The sequence below is a fragment of the Corvus kubaryi genome, unplaced genomic scaffold (genome assembly GCF_017639235.1).
Source record: "Corvus kubaryi isolate FWS band 111438036 unplaced genomic scaffold, C.kubaryi_AGA036_p1.0 37387, whole genome shotgun sequence".
NCBI classification, from domain to species: Eukaryota; Metazoa; Chordata; class Aves; order Passeriformes; family Corvidae; genus Corvus; species Corvus kubaryi.
The window spans coordinates 1,581,178-1,607,293 of NW_024581129.1; the positions used below are offsets into that span (position 1 = coordinate 1,581,178).

A 26,116-nucleotide genomic window follows, 5' to 3' on the forward strand; every position below is an offset into this window, starting at 1 on the left:
CTCATTCTCTGTTTGCCTCCCAGGTGCTTTATTTTTCAAGTTGTTTGAGTGTTGCAGGAAATCATCGCTCCTTTTATTTGGAGCCTTTTCTTGAGGTTTGTTTCGTTTCCTCTGGTTTAGATTTTTATTGACACCGATCACTCCAGGCAGTGGGATGAGGAAGCAGCTGCTGGGGCAAATGTGGCATCACAGGCTCCAGACTCAAGGAGCATCAGCAGGGTACAAGAGCAGACAGGGATAAGAGGCAAGAGAGCTGGTGACAAGGTCACCAGGGAAGGCATGTGTGGGTGGTGGGACACCTGTGCAAACCAGTGTGCTGTGCCACATCTGCCAGAAGCAAGAGGCCCTTCAAAGGCTGCCAGCTCAAGAACAGCATCGTATTAACATGGGAGAATGTTTCCATTATCTGTAGTTTTAGCTGTGTTGTAAATAAAAACAAGGAGAAATTAAGGGTTGGGAAATTAAAAGTGGGAAGAGAACCAGAAATCCTGTATTTTGACTCTTATCTCTTCAGTACATCAACAACCTGAGTAAGCTGCTGTTTCTTTTTCACGGTGCAGTTTACTGAGCTAAAATACATTGAAATGTGGACAGATAAATGTTTTGCTGACACATTAATGTGTTTAATGACCCTAAAGTATTCTTGAAGTGGGTATACATGGAAGCACAACAAGTTACTTTTCCTTTAGCTAATTGCTGGTGGCCTCCAATCTCACTCTGCTGTCTACATCGATGGTTTAGGGATGGCTGCAGTCATTGTGAATGTGTCTGTTCTCCTGCCACGTACAATTTCCTGGCTGTTAGTCTCTGACATGGTCACAAAACCATTTCAGCAGTCCCATTTCTCATCTTCTGTGCAGGCAGCTTTTGCAGTTGCACTACAGATATATAATCTTCTCTGTAGAAGAGTCTGGAGATGAAGGATAGATTCATGTTTAACTTATCAGAGTGGAAGGATGTTAATCTTGCTGCAGTTGCAAGCTTGCTTGTGTAACCTTGAATTCTCTCATTCTTTTCTAGAGTGAGATATGGCCATAACCTCCTGTGCTGACCTCTCTACTTTTTAACTGAGGTTTGTAGTTCATTTGAGCTCTTCTGCTATGCAAACATCAGGGTTTATTCTAAGCTTGGGTTATTCAAAGCATTCACTGAAACAGGCAGGTGTGAGATACACCTACGTGAGGGACCCATGCTCGTCAGTAATTCTGCAGCTGGTAACTGCAATTTTTTTTCCAATAATATCACCTTCAGCTTTTGTGCCTTAGAAAGGAGATGTTTGTCTTCAAGAGTAACCCTCATCTTGCCTATTAAATGTCATTATCTCAGCATAGGCTGTCAGTCACAGGTTGCAGGAACACTGTGCCTGACCCAGTGGCTCGCTAGATGTACAAATGTTCTGCTAGAGAAGGTAAACTTCACCTTTTCACAAATGAGAGCGTGCTTAGCACACAAAGCAGCAGCACAAGGTCTGCACCACTCATGTGCTTGTCCTTAGGCTATCCCCATGTTTATCTAGGAACTGGAAACTTTTCAGTGCAAAGAACAGCAGCAAGCATTCTCAGAAACCTGTGGAATACAGCATTCACTGGGACCTGTGTCTTTTCCTGAGCTCTCCTGATAAGTTGGAGGAAATGGTGTTATCCTGTGCTTTGAAAGCAGTGTTTTTAGTATTCCTGTGCATGAGTGTACAAAGTTGATTCTCTCTGTGATAGGCATATTTGTTAGAGTGCTTGAGACCTTTTATGGTGTTTGTTTGCTTTTCCCTGCAGTGGAAGTCAACACAGGGACTCATATTCAGGCAGTGTGTAGTGTAAACAGTGAAACTCTCCCATGCAGGCAGCACTGATCTAAGGTCTGCCTTCTGCTGGCAACAAGTGCTCTGAATTCCCTGTGCTCATAAGCATTTGTGTGGAATTTAGATCAGTTTAACATGGATAGGGACATGCCACAGCCTGCAGCAGAAGAGCACTTTCAAGTGAGTGCTGAGATGGGGTGCTCCTAGCGTGTGCAGGGCACACAGCTCAGCTGGGCAGGGCTCACACATTGCTGGGTGATGCTTGCATCCTTTTCAGACATGTCTTGTGGCACAAAACAGCTGGGATGAGGGAGGAAGAGGATTTCCAGGTCAATGCTTGGTTTCCCCACTGGGTACTTGCCCTGTGAACTTTGCCCAGCTCCAGAGGGATCTGTACACTGCCTGGCCGAAAGTCAGCATGTATTTATAGTAACCCTTCCTGAAGGAAGGCAGACCTGGGACTCTGGGAGGGTGGAACTGACAGGTATTAAAAGGACTTGGGCGTCACTGGGCAGAAGACATCAAAGCAGACCTCACCTGACAACTATTGTGGGACTGGTAAGTAAATAATATTATGCAACAGGGAAAGCATTGGGGCTTTCTTAGAACTGATAGGTGGTCCAAGGCACAGTCTTGAATCAAAGTTTGTAGCTCAAACATTTCTGGTGTCGGTACAGCACCAGAAGAAATCCCACCTTCTGGGAAGCCTGGGATTCCTTCCCACTCCCTATGTCTCTGTGATTGCTGATGAGTAAGGAGGAAAAAGATCTCAGGTCCTGCATTCATTCTGAATGTCAGAAGATAATTCCTGGCAGCCCCACAGATTTCCTGAGTGATCTGGGCAATATTGTTTTCTCTCACATTATCTTAGTTTCTTTAATAGTTCCTTGTTAACACAGGTTGTTCATTTAGATAGAATTTTAAAGAGTGGGATATAAAAGATTAGGGCTTTATGGCTTTTGTGTGCCAGTCCCATCTTTAGTCTCCTTATGCTGTGGCAATGAAATTATTACAGCAAATGAATCAGCTCATTCAGCATTGTGGAGTCAGGTTTCCCACACCCCAGGGCAGTGCCTCACTGCAGGATAGTTTTTCACTGCCCCAGAGGCTGTTCAGTGGCATGGCTCCAAAGGGAGCTATAGAGACTGAGGTCAGTGATTTCCAGATCATGTATCTGTGCTGTGGAGCTCATCACTCTTGGGAGCGATTCCAAAACTCTTTCTGGGGACTGTAGATGCCGTTATGGTTTGTGGGGGAAAGGCAGTCCATGAGTTTTCAGTAAGCCCTTCAGACAGACTTGTTGGCCTTTGATCCAAACCAGCAAGCGATGAGGATCACTGGAGCAAGGTGTGTTTGGGGAGCAGAGCTTCATCTCTGCATTTTGGAAGATGCAGTAGGGAATGGAAGAGTGTGTCTGTCCTTCCCTTCTGGAGAAGCCAGTGGTGAGGGTGGTGGGATGTCAGAGAGGTCCAAGACTCTGCTCTGAAGAAGGGGGAAGAAAGCCTGATTTAGACTCCCACATCCTTTGAGTGCCCCAGTCCCTGGGCTACTGTATTCTGAACAACTCTTTCTCCATCTCCTCTCTCTTGATGAATTCTTTCACATCTGTTTTCCGTTCATATTTGGTTTGCAATCCTGAGGTGTGTTGCAATATCTCACTGTTGATAATCTCTGCCAGTACTAAGAAGGTTTGGCTACAAACTCTGCTCTGGCCTGGCCATTTAGATCCTATGCTTTGAAACAGCTCTTACAAAGCTGAGAATACAGAATGACCAAGGTTTTTCTGGTAAACTATTTTTTCACCAAAATTATGCATCTTCAGAGAGATAAAACCGTTCACAACTGCGGACTGAATGTGGCAAATAGCTTTAAATCCTCCACAATTAGTAAATAAAATCTTCCCAAAGTTCAAAACTTTCAGAAGTATTTAAAATTTTTAAACATTATGTTTCAAATAATTTTCTAATGTGATTATTCTGAAAGTTTAAAAATACTTGAAGTTTTATAACATTGTTTCAGGATTAATGAAGTGTTTGGTATGATCCAAACATATTTTTAGTTTCAGGAGTCTGTTAGTGTATTTTGGGTCTTGTTGTTGGAAAAATACAAGTATTTTCATTTCAGCTTGACCTACAGTACATCATAATCATTATTATTACTATTATTATTAATAATATTATTATTATCTTTGTCATCTATGTCTTTATTATATTCTTTATTTAGGTTATTATCACTTTTTATTTATTGCCATAATATTATATTGTATGTGTTGTTATATTTTCATATTATTATAATTAAAGATATTATATTATATTATATTATATTATATTATATTATATTAGCCTTATGCAGATCAAAGGGTTTCTGCTACCAGCAAGCTGCTGGCCAGTGCAGATCCCTGTTTGTGGCATGGGAAATTATGCAGCATCTGAACTTTTAGATGGGTAACATCACAAGAATCCACCTCTTGGCTTTTGCCCTTGTGATGTACTTGTAGGCCAGACCTGACAACAAAGTTAGTTACTCAAAAACCCCACCAGTTTTCTCCCCAGGAGGAATAAACGTGAACCTAAAACAAGGACCACAAACCTGCCTCTACCTAACCGAGTGCTCATTTCAGGGAAAAAGAACAATATGATGCAATTGCAGACATCAAAATGTTGTAGAAAGACAATCCCTAAAACCCAAAGACTCCCAGAGGAGAGATGCCATCCAAAAAATCTCATACAAAGTGCTGATGAAAATGTAAGAAGGAGAAAAGCACTCTCTGGTTAATTTTTGTTTGGTTGGGGGTTTTTTTAATATGTTTTACCCATCACTGCTGTGAAACACATACTTGCAAAACCAGGCAGTGAAAGCAAAGAATGCCAGCTCATCACTGTCTTAAGTAGCAGACTGGTGTTTAACTGCCCCAAAAAAGAATAAACTTTTGTAGTTACAATCAGAAATAGATACATGGAGGAAACCAAAACAAACAAGGACTGCTGGGGGGCAAAGGAATGGTAAAACAAGCACTCCTGAGTGTCCCAACATCAGTCATTCTCTGCAGAGCCACCAGGGTAAGAGAGTGGAAATTGATACTCACAGAACTTCACCAGGAGGTATTTGGTTTCCTTCAATGCTCTGTCAAAGTTGCTCGATTTCAGCAAGAGGACATGGTTCTCCTTTTTTATTTTGGGGAGCTTGGCTTTCTTCAGCTTTGCTTCATTTGGGCTTATGCTGTCTGCTGCCAGGAAGCCTGTGAGAAACAACAAGAGAAGAAGGAAAAAAGGATGTGTCTTCATCTTGTCCTGCCTTTACCCAGATACTGAGAAAGAAAGAAGCAAAGGAGCATTAAGCAGTAGGGTTTGCTGCTCAAATGTCTGCAGCTGTATCAGCCAAACCAAGAGGCTGATAAGGTTGATAACAGTCTACCACCAGAGGAGCCAACTGCACTTTCCATGGGAAGATTAAATTAGTTAAGTACTTCCCCACTTTTACTAGTGCTTGTGGGGGAAAAAAAGTATCTATGGGGAAGTTTACTGTTTCTGGAAATAAACACCCCAGGGAGAAGGTGAAAGAGCACAGGAGGAAACACTTGCCTACCGCTGGAAGCACCAGTGGATTCAGAGTGCACTTGTGTGATTAGACACCCTTCTCTTGTCAGGGCTGCACACCAAGCAGCAGGTGAGGTACCTGGGACAGTATTTGAGGGCTGCTCCCCTGCCTAATGTTTGCTTGTCTCTTGCACTTACGGAGCTACTGATTGGGGATCTGACTGAGAGTGTGCTGAAGTCAGGGGAAAACTCTCATTTCTTTGCATAGGGAATTTCAGTGCCTGTAAGTCTTGGAGGCCTTGTCTGTGAGGCTCCCCCTCCACTCAAGTGCCAAGTTGTAGCTCAAGTAAGATAGTACTTCGTGGGTTAAACCAGAAAATTTCACCATTGGTTTTCAGTGGTAGCACAATTTTCTGTGCAATAAATTGAAGGGACTTTTAAATGTACCATGTCATCCTTAGGATAGCTGTCACCCATCCATGTGAGCTGTGAGGCCTCCCTAGACAGTCTTTCCAGAACATTTAAAAAAAGGACTTACAGAAACGTTGAGATTTTGGAATTCCTTCATTTACTAAGGAATTACTATTTCTGTAAATATCTGCCAGTCTGTAGTTGTAGCAGAAACATCTTTGACCCTTAAACTGTGTTGCAATTTGTGAACTTTACCCCTGTAGCAGGTAGAGATCAGGTATTCCACTGGTTGTTTCAGTGGCACAGAGGACACAGGTTAGTTGACAACAGCTGGGTCTGGATTAGTAGAACCAAGAAGAAATTCCTCCAATAATGACTCTTTGTTCTTCTTGAGGAGTAGCAAGTGCTGCTTCGCTCCTCGTGCCTTTAGCAGACTTTTTATCCAGGAGGGCACCACTAAAAGGGAGTGTTTGTAATGGAGGCTGATGTGGTAGCCTCCACTTTCTGTGGGTGAAGGATCTTGGGGGACATATTGCTGCAATTTAGTCTGTTTTCATGCCTGGTGTGAGTGGGGCAAACTCTCCTCTATCAGTCTCAAAAGCTTTGAGTTGCAATGCACCTTGAGAGGTGTTCTATTAGTACTTGTGCAGGGTGCCTAACGAAATCAGGAGCTGTGTATTCAGGCTGCTTGCAAGATAAGATCACACATAAATACAGATTCAGCAATCAGGTACCAAAGGAGAAAAAGAAGCAGAAAGATAAGAGTCTCCCATTTGACTTTGTGGTCTCTTTCTCTTCATAACAGGCTGCTTTCCAAAGACGTCTTTCAAGCAACATGCCAGTGAGGTTAAAAAGCATCTTTCAGAACTGCAGGTTAAAACTAACAAGGCCTGTTTGAGCTGAGCAGGCAGTGTTTAAGATCAGAACACAGCCTAAGGCTCCCAGAACAAAGGCAGGATGACAAAACCATTTGCTGAGAGAGCTGGTTTTCCCCTGTCTGCCCCTGAAACAAACTGCAGTCGACTTTAAACCCTCCTGGAAATCTCCTACCAGGAAGTAGGCTCCATCATGGAAAGGGCTTCTAACCTCTATGTCCTGAAAGGAAACTGCAGAAAAAAGGGGATGATACAATAGTCCATCCTGCCAGGACAGATTTGCAATGAGGAAAGGAGTGGGATTTAGTGGATCTGAGCTGGTGAACAATGTTTTCTTTTAGACATAGAGCAGGTAAGGTCACACTCTGTGCATTACTTCATCAGTGCTAACTAGTGCTGGCTTTCCTTTTGTGCTTTATAGTTTGAGAGCTCTGGAAAATCTGCCCTCTGCAGAAGTCACAGTCCAGTCAACAGGAAACACTGGATTCAGGATAAATAATATTCTAGGGACTTCTGCTTAGTTACCCCTCACAGCCTGTAAAATATGTGGTCAAGAGCCATTGAGATGTGCCTCACATGTGCACCTTCTGTCTCAGTTTCTCTGGTTTGCCTCACAAACACAGGGATTTCAGAGTGATGCCAGTTACTGTTATTTATTGGCATTGAGCACTGGAAGCTCTCACTACAACTACACTTGCAATATACAATGCAAAGGTGAAACTATCCCTGTGAGACAGGTATGTAGTGCTGGCTGTTCAATAAGGACAGCATCATGGCACAGAAAAGTTTAAAAGCAAAGCTGATTCCATTGAACTGGGGGAAAATTCCCTTAGAAATATGGGTGCATCCTTAAGGACTTCATTACACTGAAAACAAGTTTATCTGATGATTCAGCACCTGTGAGTGAAAATCCAGTTTTCTTGACTTTCAGGGTTGGGCTTCAAATACCTGTGGCATCCTCCATTCTGTCTCTTCCACATGTACCTGTATGCTGTGTGGGAAAGACTGGAACTGTTGGCACTTTCTTTCCACGTTTATTTTACATGTATCTTTTCCCAAGTTGCACACTTCAGCTGAAGTGCAAAGCAAATGGAAGTCTTTGGCATTTCACCTTTGCTCACCTACTGTTTATTTTGTGTTTATTCCATGCCCTCAAAGAAAAGAGAACTCATAAAAAAATAAATCAGAGATTCATCAGTTTTATTGGTGCATAAATTCAGTGTGACTCGCCATCTAGTGCAGGTTTAAGGCATAACATAATTAGAGACTGTTGTAAGTCAAGGTGGTAGTCTCCTAAAACACTTCAAAACTAGTGGCATTTTATTTCTGTAAGCACGCAAAGTAACATAAAACTTACAGGAATCAAGACAAAGATATTGAAAAAAGGACTGGCAAGTGAAATTTTAGAGAGGAGATACGAGAGTCATTCATCAGCTGACAAAGTAGAGGACAAATATTCTAATGAAAAAGAAGTGCTCAGTCTCTTTACAAGAAAAGGAGGAACATAAAATAATAGGGAAAACAAGGATGTGTTCAAACAACCTATTTATTCAAGCTGGTTTGCATTAATTCATCCAGCATCACAAACTAGACAGCATCCAATAACTAACTGCTTTTAAATGTGTTTTCTTTCATTCCAGGTGACTGATTCCTTAGGTGTGCACCTGATTCTTCCCCTCACTGTCTGATAAAACATCATTTATCATGAGAACATTTATTAAATCCTGGATTCCTCAGTGTTTGCGGATTCTCAGGTCACCTTGCAGATCATTCCATGGAAACAACAGGCTTCTTACATCTCAGATTGTTTCCTACTATGAATCTATAAACCAGTGTAAAAAGGAACTGCCAGAATATTTCAACTTTGCAAGTGATGTCTTAGATGAGTGGGCACGGCTGGAAAAGGTAGTATTTGTCTTTTACCTTATAGACATTGTGTTGTTAACCCCAGCTGGCAACTAAGAACCACAGAGCCCCTGGATCTCACTCCCACACTCCCCAGTGGGATGGGGAGGAGAATCAGGAGAAAATAAAGGTAAAACTCAGGGGTTGAGGAAAGAACAGTTTAAGAATTGAAATAAAATAAAATAAAATACAATAACAAGAAGAATATTAATTATAATTATCACCATTGTAGTAGTATCAGTAGCAATAGTAGTGATGAAAAGGGAGACAACAAAAAGAGAGCGCAACAAAGAAAACCCAGACAAGACAAATGATGTACAACACAACTGCCCAGTGCCCACTGATTGACACCCATCCTGTCCCCAAACAGCAACTGGCACCCCTCACCCAACTTCTCACCAGGTAATAAACTGAGCAAGGCTTTCTGTGGTGTGGAGTATCCCTTTGGACAGCTCAGGTCAGCTGTCTTGAACCTTTCCAGATTCTCATGCACCTCCTTGTTGGCAGAGTGTGAGAAACTGGAAAGTCCTCGACTTAGTTGTTGCTAAGCAGTGCTTACTCAGTGCCAGTCAAAACCAGGACACAGTGGAACAAATCTCAGATGATTCAGTTTTACTGATGGATACTCAATAGTGTTAGCACCATTTTATTTTGTTTGTCAGAAAGATGGGTTTCACTCTAGCAGAGTGATTGCCAAAGATGATTTGTATTGAAGTGAAATCTTTTGAGGTTTGTCTTCATGTTTTAATGTCTTCTGATGTGCTGCAGGATGGAAGAAAACCAGCAAATCCAGCTTTTTGGTGGGTCAGTGATGAGGGAGAGGAGGTGAAGTGGAGCTTTGAAGAGCTGGGCTCTCTCTCGAGGAAGGCAGCCAATGTCCTTTGTGAGGCCTGTGCTCTGCAGAGAGGAGACAGAGTTGTGGCAGTTCTGCCTCGTGTTCCCGAGTGGTGGCTCCTGAACGTAGCCTGCATGCGAGCAGGTGAGCGACTCACCCACCCCTGGGGTGCAGAGACAGAGCAAACAGAGCCTACAAGCCACATGTTAGATCAGTGTGAAGAAAATGCAGGCAGGGATATGTTGCTGTGACCTGCACAATTCAGCTTTTGCCTAAAGGCAGGATTGGCAGCACTCACCCAGGAACCACAGTGCCAGACAGGGTCCAGTCAAGAGGCATCCTCAGGTGAAGCCAGAGAGGCTCCAGTGGCTGCAGCCTGAGGCCAGGCTTGACCACATACATTGTAAGGGAGCTGAATGTATAATGGAGGAACTTACAGAATTAGTGTCATTAATAATTGAATATATCTATTTTGCTCTGCTTTTAAGCTGCCAAACATCCATGACGGATCAAATCAGCATCAACAGAGAGACACGATCAGGTATTTTTGGGAAATGATGAGTTTCCTCAATTGCTGCTTGCTCTTTTCCAGGAATTGTCTTTATTCCAGGAACATCCCAATTAACGGCCAAAGACATCTCATACCGACTCCAGGCTTCAAAGGCCAAGTGCATCATTACCAGTGACACCCTGGCACCTGCACTGGAATCTGTCCTGCCTGGCAGCCAGTTCCTGAGAAGTAAACTCATTGTAGGCAGAGGGAGCAGGGCTGGGTGGCTGAACCTCAAAGAACTCCTTGCGTGAGTATCCAGCTCTTTCACCATCATCCCTGTGAGGTGGAGGGAGCTGTACCAGGCAGGTGAAATTGCTGAGTTTTGAGGTTCATTTTCAAAATACGGAGGACTTACATTTCTCTGTCAACCTGCTGCATTGTGATTACACTGGTAGAGGTTTGTCCAACCCAGGTTTTGGGAGCTAAGTTCAGGTCCTTCACTTTCTCCTCACTTAGCAGCCTGCCAGCTTTTAGAAGCTCTCTGCTTCTACTGTGATCACAAGACAAGCAGAGTTCTAAACAATTGTTATGAGCATGCCTGCTAGAGCCCATTCTAATGGCTCTTGATTAAATGGGAAAATACCAATTGCTAGCTCTTGGTGCTCAGTTCTTTTTTCCCTTTATTATCCTGGCACCTCAGAGGATCTGAATTGTTCATCAGTCTCTTGAACATAAATGATACACTATTAGTAAAAAGACCAATATACTTGGCATAATAACCTCAGTTATTGATTTCAGGTTGGGGGTTGGTTTGTGTTGAAGCAGACACTGATTTCTGCCTGCTGTTCCATAATCAGCACCTGGAGTGCCCTTGATAAACAGTGGCAGACAAAGTCTGGAATATTCTGTAGGTGCTCATATTTTAAATGTTATGGCATACAGGGCATCATCGTTACAAGGAAAATGTTTTCTCTAACTGTTCTTACCTGTGTTACCACTTACTCAGTGAGATCATTCAGTTTGGGGCAGCTTTCCTGTTGAACTCCTAAACAATAAAAATACTGATTCCCTGCTGGAAAACTGTGTGTACTGACCAGAATATACCATTTCCTCTGAAGGGTTGCATCTGCTGACCATGAATGTGTCAAGACGAGGAGTCAAGAGCCAATGCTGATCTATTTCACCAGTGGAACTACGGGCTTCCCAAAAATGGTGGTGCAGTCCCACAGCAGTTACGGGATTGGATTCACAATCTCTGGCAGGTATCACCTTGCAGTTCCTCCCAGGGTCCTCATTAAGTGACGTGATCACCATTAAATGGAACATATGACCATTGAACTCCAGTAAATGTGGGCAATTCGTGACTGTAGGATTTGCATCCTCCTCATTTTGAATGTTAAAGGATACCTTTCTCAAAATATTCCGAGTTGAAAGCTGGTGGTCAAGGGTCCAGAGAAGTAACTTGTTTAGTTTCCTAGAGAAATGAGCTGTGACAGCTGATGTCTCAACTGCACCAGGTGGGAAAAGGCTGCTCCAAATGATCTGTTTGGGTTCTGCTCTAGATCCAGATTCTGCAGCTCGAGACAAAGATGTCTTGCATTGCTCACAAGAAAAATAAATGCTCAAAATATTAAGCAGGAGGGAATGAAGGGAAATAAGAGAATGTTTAAGACTCTTCAAATCTCTCAAACTTTCTACAGAGCCCCACTTGCTCTAATCACATCTTCTAATGGAAGCCTCCTGCCCTTTCCTTGAACACTGCTGTGACCTGGGCCCGAGTATCTCACATTCTCTGTAGCATTTTTTCATCTCTGCTTTTTCATCAGGTATTGGATGAACTTGACTCCTTCAGATATAATGTGGAATACCTCTGATACTGGCTGGGTAAAAGCAGCTTGGAGCAGTCTTTTTGCACCATGGATCTGTGGATCCTGTGTCTTTGTACACAATATGCCACAGTTTAAACCAGAGGTTATTGCAGAGGTAACCTTAACATTTTATACTGTGATGTTTGCTTCCATTTTACACAAATGAAGGAAACAAACTGGCACTCGTCCATGGGTGCCACTACTCAGTAGCAGCAGGGATAGTACTTCCCACATCCCAAGGAATCATCCCTCCATTTGATGCCCATTCAGCTCAAGGAACAAGTGTTTTCCCTCCTGATTAGGCCATGTGGCATGGCTCCAGTGTAGAGCACAACTGGAGAAAGATGCAGGATATAAAGATCTTGGGGTCACTGCTGTGTTGTCCAATATTGAGCTTAAAGCTCACTTCAGGTATGGACTTCCAGCTGCTTGGGGGTCAGGCTGAGCATGGGCCAGTAATCAGAGTATGGCATGAACCTGAATTAAGGCTCTGTTATCCTGAATTTTCAGTGAGTTGCCAGAGTGCCTATTCCTCCCCTCAGGCACTGCACAAAACCAGTTAGCTGATTGATTCCCATCAACACTGGCCTCTTTTGTTAATCACCTGGACATTCACAAGGTCAGAGCCACCATCACACTTTCATTTGCAACAGAATAACTCCCTGTTTTTCTAGACTCTCTCCAGATATCCCATCACCACCTTCTGCACAGCTCCCACTGCCTTCTGCATGCTGGTCCAACACGATGTGAGCAGGTACTGCAGGGAGGGGAGGGAGACTGGGGCACAATGCTGGCACAGCTCTGGAGGTTTAGTTCCTCAGGTTCCTTAATTTCTTTTTCTGTTAAAGGCAAACTAATTAGCAAAACCAGCTCTCAGAAAAGAAGGCTGTGTTCTGAAAAGTGAGAATGACTAGGGCTAGCCCAGGTAGGCCACCTGGGCTTCAGGACTGGGTCTTTGAATAGACAGCACAGAGGAAACAAAGGAGACATTTTTAAGTTGTCACTTCCTCTGAACTTAGGGTTCCCAGTTCAATTTAAATCAACTGGGCAGCATTGGATCAGGGAGCTACTGGAGTATGGTGGAGTTGTTGTCACATGCTTGAGAATGAAGGGAGCAGTTAGAGGAGCTTCACATCCTGAGAGTTATTTGGCAGCTGTTCTCCCCAGTTTGTTACTCTGTAAAATACCCAGCTTGTGAGAAGTGGTTTGCAGGGAGTTTTCACATCTTTGGTAAGGTACTTATTCTTGTCACATAGGTCTTTCAACCTGACAAAAGCCAACCCAGGTTTAGCAGAGCTCAGCCTCTCTGTACCTATTCAGCCTTCCTTTTGCTCTAGAAAATTCCCTGAGTTAAATCTGATCTTGGGTGTTGGCACATAACTCAGCTTTCCACATACATTTGATGTGCTTGTTCAGATTTCTCCTTTTATGTCAGCTCTCTCAAGGAAACGCTTTTGCTCACACATTTTCCAGCGGAGAAACCTATTTCTAGTGACACAGAGATAAACCAATATCATCTTCAGTGGCAGCTCAAGCAATCTAGGAGTCTAGTCCAGGTGTGCATAACAGGATGATGACTCATTTCCAAAGGAGCTTGTGAAGTGTTAGGTGTACTTACTTGGAAAGCCAAGGAAGGATGTTCAGTTAAGTCTACCTACTGCTCATTTTAGGAGCTAAGACAATTATTTCATTTTCTGTTCCTCTCAAGCTACAAGTTCCCGAGTCTGAAGCACTGTGTAACTGGAGGGGAAGCACTGAATCCCGAAGTGTTTGCAAAGTGGAAAATCCAGACAGGGCTGGATATCCATGAAGGTTATGGCCAGACTGAAACAGTACGTTTGCAATAAATGTAATTACTGGTAGTAGAACCCTTCACCATCTTTGCTTCAAAAGCAAAAATAAAAAAGAGTATTTTCTCTGGGTATCAATTTTTCCTGTCTGAGGTTTTAATGAAAAATATTAAAGCAGCTCACACCCCAGACTGATGTTCTCAAAAACCCCAGTGCAGGTCCTGATTCAGCCCTTGTCACAACAAAGTCATGGGAAGGTGCCTAATGCAAACAATAATAGCATTCACAAGATGTTGCAACAATTTTAATTTTTTTTTTTTTTAAATCTACTCTGCAGGTGGCAATCTGTGCCAATATGAAAGGAATGAAAATTAAACCTGGCTCTTTGGGAAAAGCTGTTCCCCCTTATGATGTGCAGGTACGTGGAAATGTGGCAGCTGTGGGTAGAAGAGTAAGGCAGGGCTGTCTGCAGCCCTTCTGTGCCCTGCACTGAGCTGGAGCAGATGCTCCTCTGGGCTGATCAAAGCACTGCTGCTGTGTCTGTCCTTGCTGCAGATCGTGGATGACCATGGGGCTGTTGTGCCTGCAGGAGAAGAGGGCACCATTGCTGTCCGAGTGCAACCCACACGACCCTTCTGTCTGTTCTCCCAGTACTTGGTGAGCCCGACCTGCTGTGCCTGTGTCTGCTGAGAGACCCGGGAGAGACCCAGGGCAAGGCTCTGCCAGGAGCAGAATTTCATGCAGGCTCCTCAGAAGGTCTCACTGGGTTGCTTGACGACTTTGATCCTGGTCAGTGCGTGGTGGTGCTGAGGCGCAGGACATTCTTAAGAAAACAGTAGAATTAAGTAACCTAAAGATATTCTCCCCTGCAGTTACACTCTCATATTGAACAAGCTTTAGGGGACCTATCCATGTTTTTAATCCTCTTTTGAACCCCCATAATATTGGGATATTTGTAGCATCATCAAACAACAACTTGTAAAATGTAATTGCTCACTCTGTGATAAAAATCTTCTTTAGGTTCAATACTGTAATTTCAGGTTTTCACTGTCTTCTGTTGTCAGTGTTTTTTCTGTGTAACCAAGAGGTTAAACAGGATGTGGAGGTCCTATAGGTCAAGGCAAATAAAGAAGTTTTTTCTGCAGGTCACCTCATCTGAGTTTTGGTCCTGACAGTTAAGGGTAAAAAGTTACTTTTGATAGGAGGTTATTTTGGCAACCCCCTGCAATGATAAATCACTTCCCTGAACAGAATGGGTTACATATTTGCTCTGATGGATGGGCATTTTGATAGAGCACGACCTTTTCCCTCTAGAACAGAAATTTCTACATACACTCTTTAGTGTGTAGCTCTCTTTTCCACCTGTCACATACTTCAGCCATCAAACTGCTAATTAACATGGCTCTGGGTTTTTCACCAGGAAATATAAAACAGTATTGAACATACTCATTTCAAGAACACCTTAATAACTTATTTTGATAATTTTTAGCACCACTGCAAAGTAAATGTGTTATGTCTCACTAAGAATCAGAAACTTCTCTTGAAATGTTTGGTTGTTGCCAGGATAATCCAGAGCAAACTGCTGCCTCTATGCGTGGAGATTTTTATGTCACGGGGGACAGAGGCGTTATGGATGAAGAGGGGTATGTCTGGTTTGTTGGAAGAGCTGATGATATCATTAACTCTGCTGGGTAAGGCATCTGCTTCTCGATTTGCCTCATAAACCACAGCCTGCCAACACCAATGGACTGGCCCATCCTGCTGGGGCTGACCTCTGCTCGTGCTCTCCCAGGTACCGCATCGGCCCCTTTGAGGTGGAGAGTGCGTTGCTGCAGCACCCAGCAGTCTCCGAGGTGGCTGTTGTCAGCAGCCCCGACCCAGTTCGAGGGGAGGTAAAAGAAAATAGAGCAAAGATGTAGTAAGAAATGCCCTTTATTCTAAGCATCAGTATCCCTGTATGTACTAGGCTTCCTTGAAATTCAGTATGTTGCAGATTTTTGAAAGTAAGTGGGCTAAAGTTTTTCAATCCACATTTTAATAGATCTTAGAATATCAGAACTATTTCCTTGTTTGCAGGTTTTATGTGAAAAAATAGTTTGGCTTTCCAGACTAATCATGACATGTTTTTCTCTAAGCAAGGAAATTTTGATTATTTCTTGTTTCATCCCTTAGTGCACTGCACCAATGACATCCAGAGCGTTTCATTTTTGTTTTATATTTTCGAACTTTGCAACATTTCTTTGAGAAACAGGGATGAGATTTTCAGCTTCAGTAGGATATAAAGTTAAGGGGAAAATAAAGATGGAAATATGGAAAACATCCTCTGCTCTATAATCAGTCCTTCATAGCCCAGCATTCTGTAATAACCAGCCAATGAAAAGAGAAATTAAAGAAAAAGACCCAATTTGGGCATTCTCAATTTTGACACTCACTTTACATGACAAATGTACCCCTTTATTCCCACCTCTGGAAGTTAATGGAATCCCTTCCTTTTTGTGGCACAGGTGGTCAAAGCCTTCATTGTTTTAGCTCCTGCTTTTGTATCACATGATCCAGAAAAATTAACTCACGAGCTCCAGCAGCATGTCAAGAAGGTGACTGCACCTTACAAGTATCCAAGGAAGGTAAGTACAGCCCAAAACCACAGGTTCTCTAACTGGACCAGAAACTGAGCATTTTTTGCCCTGCCTCAGCTGCTTCTCGACTGCGTTCTGACAAACACTCCAGGCAGAGTTAGATGGAATAGAAGCAGATGACAGGGTCTGTTGCAGCTGTAGCCTTGGGTTGTCTGTGTGTGCTAGAAAGGACCCAGAGGGAGGCAATGGTCATGAAATTTTACTTTATGAGTGTCCAGTCTTTCTTTCATGGAGTACTGGGGTTTTCACAGCACCTCAAACAGGCAAGGCATTCAGTCAATATTTCATCATCCCAGCCCTGGCTGTGCAGCTTCCCATCCTTTCACCCCCAGCCATAATGAAAGCGTGTCTTTCCTTCAGCTGGGAATTTAACCAGAATTTATTTTTGCCTTTCAGGTGGAGTTTGTTCAGGGTCTGCCAAAGACAGCAACTGGGAAAATCCAGAGAAAGGTTCTAAGGAGCAAAGAGTGGGCAAGCATATAAAAGAGCAAGAGTGATCTGGAAGGCAAGGAGAGAAATATTCCCTCACCTGTACCAACCATAACACATCAAATATGGCATGTGTTTATGACCCAGAACTCTTGGAAACATTGGGAAAATCAATCTATGGCAGAAAAAGGATAAAACACTCATATGGTTTGAGGGTATGTGGTATTGGAACCACTTTTGCCATCGACCTACAAATTTTCAGGAAGAAGTGCAAGTAATTCAAAGTGTGGAATATGAGAAAGGACAGTCCCAAGTACATACAAAGATCAAATTTTTTTAACTGCAATTTGTATAAATACTTTCCTTACAAAAAAAAAAAAAATAAAAGGTAACTATAACTCTTAGATACATACAAATAAATGAGAAATTAATAAAAATAGTCTTTGTCCTGTGGTGGGTATCAGCAGTGCACTGATATATTCTTTTCAAAAACTACCACTGTAACATTCTCAAACTCTTTCGGAGTGGAAGGAAAAAGACATTTCTTTTTAATGCTTCTCTTCATCTTGATAAATTTGTAATCTACTTAAATGGCTAAAGTCGAGGCAAAAGAAGACTCAAGGTGCTTTAGGTTAACTGCAAATTATGCACAATTACCAGCGGTGTAAATGATTACAAGAAAAAGGATATGCCACAGGAAGAGTTCTGCTCCTTGCTCTGTATTGTGGCACATTCTGTTCTCGTCACTCCAGAAGAAGTGAGCAATAAAGCCAGAAGGGTTTCACTCCAAAACACTTATGAAGGAGTGCCCGGCTTCCACATCTCCAGGGGACAGCTGATCTTTACAGGGCCTCGTATGGGAAACGTCCTGACAGGTGAGTGAAGTGAATGAAGAGGATCTCCCCCAGCAGCTCTCAGCCTCTCCTGCCCACAGCAGCCAGGTCAGGAAAATGAGGAGAAATGTCTCTATCAAATTCGGGGGCTACGTAGTGAAGTGAAGGTTCTTGGGACTGATGTGGTGAATGGATCAGTCAGCAACTGCTGCAGCTAAAGCAATGAGATTCTTGCTGGAAGGAGTTTGGAAAAACCCAGAAAGAAAAAGGAATAGAGAATTAGGTACTGAATGTATGAAGCAGGAATGTTCTTCTAATGCAAACAATAACATCTGATGGTTTTGTGTTTTCCTATGGAGGGTTGTGGGCAATTAATTAAAAAATTAAAAATTTTAGAAAGCAGGATAGGGAACTTAACATGTAATTAGCAGGTTAAAATCATCAGTCTGGCTCTGTCTAGCTTAAGTGACTTTAATGAAAAACTCATTAATTCGTACCTAGATTATCTTTGGTTAATCTCAATATTATTTTTATTTTTTGTTTGGTTTTTGTTGTTTGTTGTTGCAGGATTCATAGCAACAATTCTGCTGATTTTCTTATATCGTCTACAGCACCTACATACATAATCTTCTGCCATGAAGTTGTTGTTTAAATTACAGAGTCTAAAACTCTTGTGGACTCTGAAGCCTCCTAATAGGACTTTCCATGGACATCCCAGGCTGCTTTCCTCTGATGTACATTCCCAGTATGAGTCTATCAGACAGGGCAAACAGGAAATACCAAAGTACTTCAACTTCGCAAGTGATGTACTGGACAAGTGGTCTGAGATTGAAAAGGTAGGTGATCTTTTGTTGTGCCAATGAAATACTTTAATTTTAAATTTCATTTGGAATAAGTCAGGTTTTTTTCTTTATAAAAGCAACCAGCTGCCAAACCATATTTGCATTAGGAAATTATACAAAAGCTCATTCTTGCTTGCTTTATTTATTGTTATTTTGGAGGAGCACTAATGCACAGTGTAAGGCTTAAACTGAAATAGGATCCAGACTAGGACTTGGGTCTGGAGACAATTAGGCTGGTAAACATTTTAGGTTCAGAAAAGAAGAATCTATTGGGAATACTTGAGCTTGATGAATAGCAAATCTTGATCCTTTAAGGACAGGAGAAAAATAATTGCTTATATGCCAGTTGTCAAATACTCAGCTCTTCCATAATTTACAGATGCCTGTGCGTTATTATTTCATGGTCTTTCAGAAGAAAATGTTTTGTGTTTGAATCCCTGTGTTTTTTAGGCTGGAAAGAGGCCATCAAACCCTGCTTTCTGGTGGATAAATGGCAAAGGAGAAGAAGTGAAGTGGAGCTTTGAGGAGCTGGGGTTCCTGTCCCGGAAAGTGGCCAATGTGCTGACTAAAGACTGTGGACTGCAGAAGGGGGACAGGCTTATCCTGGTCCTACCACGAATTCCAGAATGGTGGCTGGTCAAGGTGGCTTGCATGCGAGCAGGTCAGTGAGGTAAAAAGATCATTGCAAATTGGCTGAGAGGATCAAGAATGGATATGGTTTATCAAGGAAAAGTAGTGTAACAACCCAGTGAGTGGCCTAGCCCCCAGGCAGTCCCAAAGGATTTTCACTAGGGGCCATGGGAGACAGAGCTTGTGCAGCAGACAAGGCGATTCCAGAAGGCTTGGAAGAGCCATGGGAGTCACCAGACAGGTCCACATTTCACTCCTGACAGGAGAGCACAGGCATCTGCATTAATCTGATATAACTGTTTGGCTGGGGAACACCAGGGCAAATCCATATCCAAGGTCAGTTTGGGAGTAGTTAATTTAGGTTCTTAGAAAAGAATCAGATGCAGGAAAAATGCCAACACAAACTAACTTCATCGCTCTTCCAGGAATTGTCGTAATTCCAGGAACATCCCAGTTATCAGCCAAAGACATACTGTACCGACTCCAGGCATCAAAGGCCACGTGCCTCATTACCACTGACAAACTGGCTCCTGCAGTGGACTCGGTGGCATCCCAGTGCCAGCTCCTGAAAACCAAGCTAATGGTGTCCAAAAGCAGCAGGGAGGGATGGCTGAACTTCACTGAGCTGTACCAGTGAGTGTGACTTAGTGCCACTGCAGTCACGAGGACAAAGCAGACCTGTTCCCACAAGCACTCATTGACACCAACTACAACCACTGAAGTCATAAATGCATTCTCCTTTTTACAGAAAACAATCTGCTGACCATGACTGCATCAAAACCAGGATTGAAGACCCAATGATTATCTTCTTTACCAGTGGAACCACAGGTTCTCCAAAGATGACTCAACATTCCCAGGGTAGTCTTGGTTTCAGACCCCTTTTAAGTGAAAGGTATGAAAGACTTAAACCTGCTTGAACATAAGATAATTGAAATTGCACAGCAGAACTATTGTAAAACATTTCTGAATAAGAAATACCAGTGTACATCCCCAGTCCTTCTCCCTTTGAAATCAGAGTAAAAACCCCATCAAATTTCTAGGGATTAGGATCATCCCTAATGTCCCCATCTTCCAGTTAATAACTCTTACTCTCTTTCTGGGTATTTTTCAGTATCTTTTCATTTTTTTTTTTTTTCTGTTCTATCAGGTACTGGTTGGATTTGACTCCCTCTGACATGATATGGAACACAGCAGACACAGGATGGATACTAACTTCAGTAGCATCTTTTTTTGATCCCTGGGTTTTTGGATCATGCATCTTTATACATCACCTACCACAGACTGAATCAGCAGTCATCCTAAATGTAAGGGAAAAACTCTTGGAAATGTATTCATCTGCAGAAAGGGTGCCAAAACCAATTCTTGACAGCATCCACAGATTTCATGAGGGTTGTGTTTATAGCAGTGTTTGAGATGCTGTATTTCTTGAGTAAAGCCCCTGCTCTCATTTTTAATGTATCCAGAAGGGGACAAACATGCAATCCATTCATACATTTTGCTCATAGCTGGTGAGCACGTGAATGGAAATCATCCAAAAGCAGCACTAATTGCCTGCCATTCATTCTAGTGACTGTGGAAGCAGTATCAGTTGATACTAATGTAGAAAACGAGGTGTATCTCTGCCCACACTGGCCAAGATTAAAGTGAAAACTTCCCCATGATGTAGGCAGAGACATCCTTTTTCTGGCCATGCCCCAAGCTGTGGGGTCCTGGTGTCAGGTAGATGTGTTAGCATGGGATTTATCCAATCAAATATTCAAACTTGTATACAAATATACAATATACAATATTGCACCAGCTGCAGGAGGGTTCCTCACCCAACAGAGGGTGTGGTGCTTTCACACAGGGGGCAAATGTACTTCTCCTTTCTGTGTCACCTGTTTACTGCACATTCCCAAGGCAGTTTCTTGTCTGAGCTTCACAGATCCATCTTGTTGTTTAACCCTCTAGACTCTCTGCAGATTCCCAATTGATGCCCTGGTCGGTGCTCCAACATTGTTCCGCATGCTGGTGCAAAATGATCTCTCCAAGTACGTCAAGAAATTATTTACTTCTGTTTAATTTACCCTAACTGAACTTCAGTCATCTCCCTATCTAACTGCTTGACCCAAAATAGGGCAATAATTTAGTTTAAAATATCCTTCATGAGAAGACCATCAAGCAAAATTTGAGTTTTGCTGAGTTTTTTGATCAAACAGAGAAACTTGATGTTTTCCCTCAGAAATTTGAGACTTTTTCTATTTGCTACTGAACTTGTGAGTATGAAACTGAGAGTCTGTTAAATACTTTGTCATAATTTTTGTTTACCACATTAATTGTCCACACTTTGGGAAGGGCTTCATCCTAGAAAGTGCATGTCAGCATAACTGTGAGGGAACTATTTGTTGTGGCAGTTGTACCTCACCCCCATCTCCAATTCTCACTGCCTGCCATTGTTCCTTCCTTCCCTCTTGAACTTTCTCACTTGGCCTGTTGCAGAGGGTCAGCAACCAGGGCCCTGGCTCAGCAGATCAGTACTTGGTTATTTATAATCCCAGCTGACTTCAGCAAAAATTTTATTTTTCACATGTTTAACCCTGACTGCTACTACTCATAGGTAGAGTGTTGAGCACAGACCAATATTGCTGCTGTATGGGGAGCAGAAGGATCAGGGATCCCCTGATTTCCCCACCTCATGGCACTAACCCTCTCAGCAAACAGCTCTCCCGTGGTCTTTACCCTTGCCTGCTCCTGCTCTCACCCTATAGACTTAAGTATTGCCTTTCTTGTTTTCAACTCCCCGTGAAGATACAAATTCATGAGCCTGAAGTACTGCACAAGTGGAGGGGAACCACTCAACCCTGAAGTCATGGAGCAGTGGAAGAGCCAGACAGGGCTGGACATCCACGAAGTGTATGGCCAGACTGAAACGGTACATCTGTAGGGTCCATAGCCTATTCTGTCTTTGGAATTCCTTTTTGCTGCAAGGTTTGTTCTGTAGGAGCACAACCTGTTTCCTCCTTCACATTTCTGTGAATGTTTCAGTAATCCCCTTCCCTGGTAACCTCTGCAAGAACTCCCTCTCACAGCTCTCCTCACAGAACCTGCCAGAAACACGGGGCTTTGGGAGGGAATGTGCTGTAATATCTCCACAAATGTCCTTAAGCTAATTCCAAGTAACAGTGACAGCCAAGAGGGCAGAGTTTGAATCTAAGGGAAGAAGACTAGTTAGTAGAGGACATTAATTTTCCACAGATAATGGAACAGGATTCTTTTAGGGAGTTTTATAATTTTGCTCATCTGTACTCTCCAGCACTGACATATAGGATCCTATGAACCTTAATTCCTTACTTTGGAATTAGTCTAGAAACTACATTTAATGAATTGAGTGTGAATGTGGTGATTTTCTACTGCAAAACTTTGGTTTGATTTTGATTTTTGCAGGGAATAATCTGCTGTGGTTTTAAAGGAATGAAGATTAAACCTGGATCAATGGGGAAGGCAGCTCCCCTATATGATGTTCAGGTTTGTTGACTGCTCTTTAGATTCTGTCATAGGGGATTATTTGTTTGGTTGGATTTGTGTTTGGAGATTGTTTTTCCATTGGACTAAAATAAGAGCTGTTTTTCATTCCAGATCGTAGACAAAAATGCCAATATCCTGCCTCCAGGACAACAGGGGGAAATTGCTGTCAGAAGCAAACCTATAAGGCCACTTGGTTTTTTCTCTGAATATTTAGTAAGAACTTTATTTTATTCCTCACCACCACTACCAATCTCCCCAAAATCTCTCCAATTGCATAGTAGTCCAAAATGTTGAACATTTTTCACCATTTTATTATTTATTACCAGAGTAATTTGTTTATTTGTTATTATTTGTTATTTGTTATTATTTGGATTGGTAGATGTTAGAAAAGGAAAGAAAATAATTTAAGATCAATTTAAATTTTTTCTTAAAGAATAGAAATTGTTTTAAACCTATTTTATTGTATTTTATAGCAATATCAACATCCTTGATTGAAAAATTAAGTTCCAGTGCATTTGATGTTGTGGGTGTTACAGCACAATGTTCAGTCAATGCCTGTTTAAAATCTAAACTGCTGCTTGTAAACCACTTTAAGGATAACCCCAAGAAAACTGCAGAAAGTGAACGTGGGGATTTTTATGTCACTGGAGACAGAGGGACTATGGATGAAGATGGATATTTCCAGTTTATTGGCAGAGACGATGACATCATCATTTCTTCAGGGTCAGTGTGCACACACCCATTCTAAATCTGCCTTTGTATAGTCTTGAATGTCCTGGTGAGCTTCTGACATCAGAGTGCTGTGATAGGAATCTCTTGACCTCTTGACTTTGGAATACTTGCTGTCATTATCAGCTTTTCACAGACCCACAGTATGATGATCATCTTGGTGAGGATGCTGCATCCATTTCCCCTGCAACCTCTCATGTGTTTCAACAAAGAATCAAGAGTCCATCTGGCAAAGGAGGGATGTTTATCTAGTTTATTTTCTGACTAAAATTGAAGGACTCTCTATTGAATTCAAAGAGCTTTTGAAACAATTTATTTTTAACATGTTGAAATGGAAGATTTGTACGATGTGATATCATAATATGGCACCAGGTGCTGCTGCAATTGCAGTGGGGTGGAGCTCCAGCGTAAGAGCCCCAAGGAGAGAGGACAGATGGAGAAGGATGCACAGCCCCAGCAGTCCTCTGCCACAGGAGCACCATGAAATGCTGCTGCTTCTAACCCAGCCAGCTTTCCCTTTTTGCCTAAAGCTTCCATAGTTGGTTGTCAATTTGTTCTGGCTTGGCTTTTTTCTTCAACATGACAATTAAAAAACATTTGGTACTGGTTATTCCAGATAAAAAATAAGAGACAAATCTCATTTTTATTTTTGCTTGCCTAGGTATCGCATCGGGCCATTTGAAGTAGAGAGTGCCCTGATAGAGCACCCAGCTGTGGTAGAAACAGCTGTTGTCAGCAGCCCAGACCCCCTCAGAGGAGAGGTAACAATGCTGAACAGAGGGGGAGAAGCAATGCATTTGTCCAAATACATAATGATATAAAGAGTTTTCTACTTAACTGAATCACGTACTCTAAGGCAATAACATCATCTTAGAATCATGGAATAGTTTAGGCTGGAAAAGACCCTTGAGATCATTGAGTCCAACCATGAAACCAGCACTGTCAGGTCCACAAACAAACCTAAGCACCACATCTACTTCCATCATGGATAATCCCAGTGGGGCTGACAAGCAAAATCCCTTCCCAGTTACGTGCCTTTGCTCTTCTGAGTTTCTTTTCATCCCCAGGTCCCCTCTGTGGAGAGCATTACTGTGATGTTTACTTTGCCCTTGTTCTTAAGTATTTGTCTATTCACTGAAATTGTCATTTATGACTCTTGGTGCAGCCAAAGTTGTGCTGTACCTGCCCAAGCATTAGACATGGGCTGCAGGTGTGGTGGAAGCACGGTCCTGTGCTGGGATAACAGGGCTTACTGTCCTCAGCGTGAACTTCAGAGAGAAACAAAATGTCCCTTAGCTTCAGGGACAACTCCAGAGACACCTTTTATTGTCCCTTCCTCTTGACTGCCGCTGAGAAAAAAGGGCAAAGGCTCTTATTTGTAATGAGGGCACAAAACCCATGCTTTAAACTTTCCCTTCTGCACATACACATGCAGAAGTTGTGTCCTTTCTTACCATGTGCTGGTTTCTGTGTTCCTCCTGACCGTGGTGACTCTGGGCAGCTCTGCTCGCTGGTAACCTGCACATCAGCCCTTAAAAACAGATGGTGTCAGATTGCTTTTGTTGATTTTACCTTGCAGGTTGTGAAAGCATTTGTGGTTCTGTCCCCAACCTTTTCATCCACTGACCTGAAGAGCTTAACTCGTGACTTGCAGGACCATGTCAAGAAAACTACTGCTCCATATAAATACCCTAGAAAGGTAAATACTTCTGAGGAGAAACTTTAAAACAGAGCACCCTTCCTAAGTCTCAGGAGAATTGCCATTTAGATTTTCGTGATTCACTTGAAAGAGACAGCAGTAAAGATTCATCTAGAGCACTGGCTCCAGAATACCATTAACAATAACTTCCTAAATAACATTAGTTTACATTGGTTTTCATGCATTTGCACAAAGTACTTGTTAAAATTTCTCAGAATTTTCTAGGTTTTATATATCCCAGTTAGATCTCCATATTCTAAGTCAGACTCACAATCCTAATTCTCTGGTTTGTATTTAACCTTCAAACAAGCAGTTGCCAGTGCCTTTAGGGTAGCACATGACTGAGCCTGAATAAGTTTTTGACTACTGATCATCACAACTAACAAATAGACACAAGCCCAAGAGGATACACTTGGTGTTTCTTAGTAATCCCAGCACCACAGGAAAAGAGCTACTGCAGTGCCTTAGCTCATGTGTGCAGAACTCACAGAACTAAGAACCATTAACGACTTTGGGGCTGTAACATCCTTTTTTTCTTCTTTTTGTCATTCATCTCAGACCTCTGATACCATGCAGGCATTCACCCTTCTGCTGTGAGTTACTGTACTCAGCTTGGTGAGCTGAGAGGCAGCTGTAGAGATGTTTGGCCATCCAGGCAGCCAAAGAGAACGTTTCACAAGGGGCACAATGTGCTGCTTTGGTGTGGCTTGGATCTGGGGCAGGCAGCTCTTACTGATGGGAGTCCTCTCCATTTTCCACATGTGCTGAGAGTGAGTCTTGGAAAACCAGCTCTGTAGAACACGCTGCATTGCTTTCTCTCTTTATTTCATCCAGGTGGAATTTGTCAAAGAGCTGCCAAAGACAGTGACTGGGAAGATCAAGAGGAATGAATTAAGAGACAAAGAGTGGGGACGGATATAGCATTGTTTGGAATTTAACAAAACTTCTTTCATTCCATTAGCACTATATAAATTTCACTACTATAACTGCCCTCATTCTGATCTCTTTTTGTTAAATGCTTGAGCATCAAAAACTACAGGTAACATCAAGATGTGATATTTGTGCCTGCTTGCAGAGTTTCCAATGCCAGTACTTGACTGAATTGTATTATTCTGGGTGAAAAATAAAATTTTTAATAGACAACTTCAATAGCCTTTCCCTTTGAGACCTCCTCACCATCCCTCTTAGAGCCCAGCTTCTATTTGATGTTATTCTCAAGAGACAACAGGAAAGATAACGCCCCATCTGAAAAGGTATTCTATGTCACACATATTTTGATTCACTATTTCCTGAGGGTTTACCCTGA

General features: G+C 42.4%; 3 protein-coding genes across 7 annotated transcripts in view; 2 read left to right on the forward strand and 1 right to left on the reverse strand.

The window, feature by feature from the left end:
* Positions 1-5,166, reverse strand: part of PDILT (protein disulfide isomerase like, testis expressed) — a 23,876-nt gene extending 18,710 nt beyond the window's left edge. For both annotated transcript variants that reach the window (XM_042037237.1, XM_042037236.1), the window contains exon 1: positions 4,881-5,166. In XM_042037237.1, the coding sequence (XP_041893171.1) occupies positions 4,881-5,079 (199 nt within the window). In that variant the 5' untranslated portion in view covers positions 5,080-5,166. The remainder of the gene's footprint in view (positions 1-4,880) is intronic.
* LOC121668910 (acyl-coenzyme A synthetase ACSM4, mitochondrial-like) lies at positions 2,191-16,872 on the forward strand. Of its 3 annotated transcripts, none has more exons than XM_042037230.1 (14): positions 2,199-2,353; positions 8,258-8,522; positions 9,291-9,501; positions 9,950-10,157; positions 10,969-11,112; positions 11,677-11,833; positions 12,393-12,472; positions 13,427-13,550; positions 13,846-13,926; positions 14,064-14,165; positions 15,072-15,199; positions 15,301-15,400; positions 16,013-16,132; positions 16,541-16,872. In XM_042037230.1, exons 2-14 carry the CDS (start codon positions 8,322-8,324, stop codon positions 16,625-16,627), a joined length of 1,743 nt encoding a protein of 580 aa, XP_041893164.1. In that variant the 5' UTR covers positions 2,199-2,353; positions 8,258-8,321; the 3' UTR covers positions 16,628-16,872. The 3 variants fall into 3 exon arrangements, with proteins under 3 accessions (XP_041893166.1, XP_041893164.1, XP_041893165.1); XM_042037231.1 differs by lacking the exon at positions 2,199-2,353 and adding an exon at positions 5,232-5,252; XM_042037232.1 differs by lacking the exons at positions 11,677-11,833; positions 13,846-13,926; positions 14,064-14,165; ... (2 more) ...; positions 16,013-16,132; positions 16,541-16,872 and having other exon boundaries at positions 2,191-2,353; positions 13,427-13,503.
* A 488-nt stretch (positions 16,873-17,360) lies between these two features.
* Positions 17,361-25,959, forward strand: LOC121668911 (acyl-coenzyme A synthetase ACSM4, mitochondrial-like). Of its 2 annotated transcripts, none has more exons than XM_042037233.1 (14): positions 17,361-17,448; positions 17,974-18,242; positions 18,699-18,909; positions 19,304-19,511; positions 19,627-19,770; positions 20,026-20,182; positions 20,829-20,908; positions 21,666-21,789; positions 22,302-22,382; positions 22,494-22,595; positions 22,978-23,105; positions 23,773-23,872; positions 24,691-24,810; positions 25,645-25,959. In XM_042037233.1, exons 2-14 carry the CDS (start codon positions 18,042-18,044, stop codon positions 25,729-25,731), a joined length of 1,743 nt encoding a protein of 580 aa, XP_041893167.1. In that variant the 5' UTR covers positions 17,361-17,448; positions 17,974-18,041; the 3' UTR covers positions 25,732-25,959. The 2 variants fall into 2 exon arrangements, with proteins under 2 accessions (XP_041893167.1, XP_041893168.1); XM_042037234.1 differs by having other exon boundaries at positions 17,371-17,689.
* The last annotated feature ends 157 nt before the right edge of the window (positions 25,960-26,116 follow it).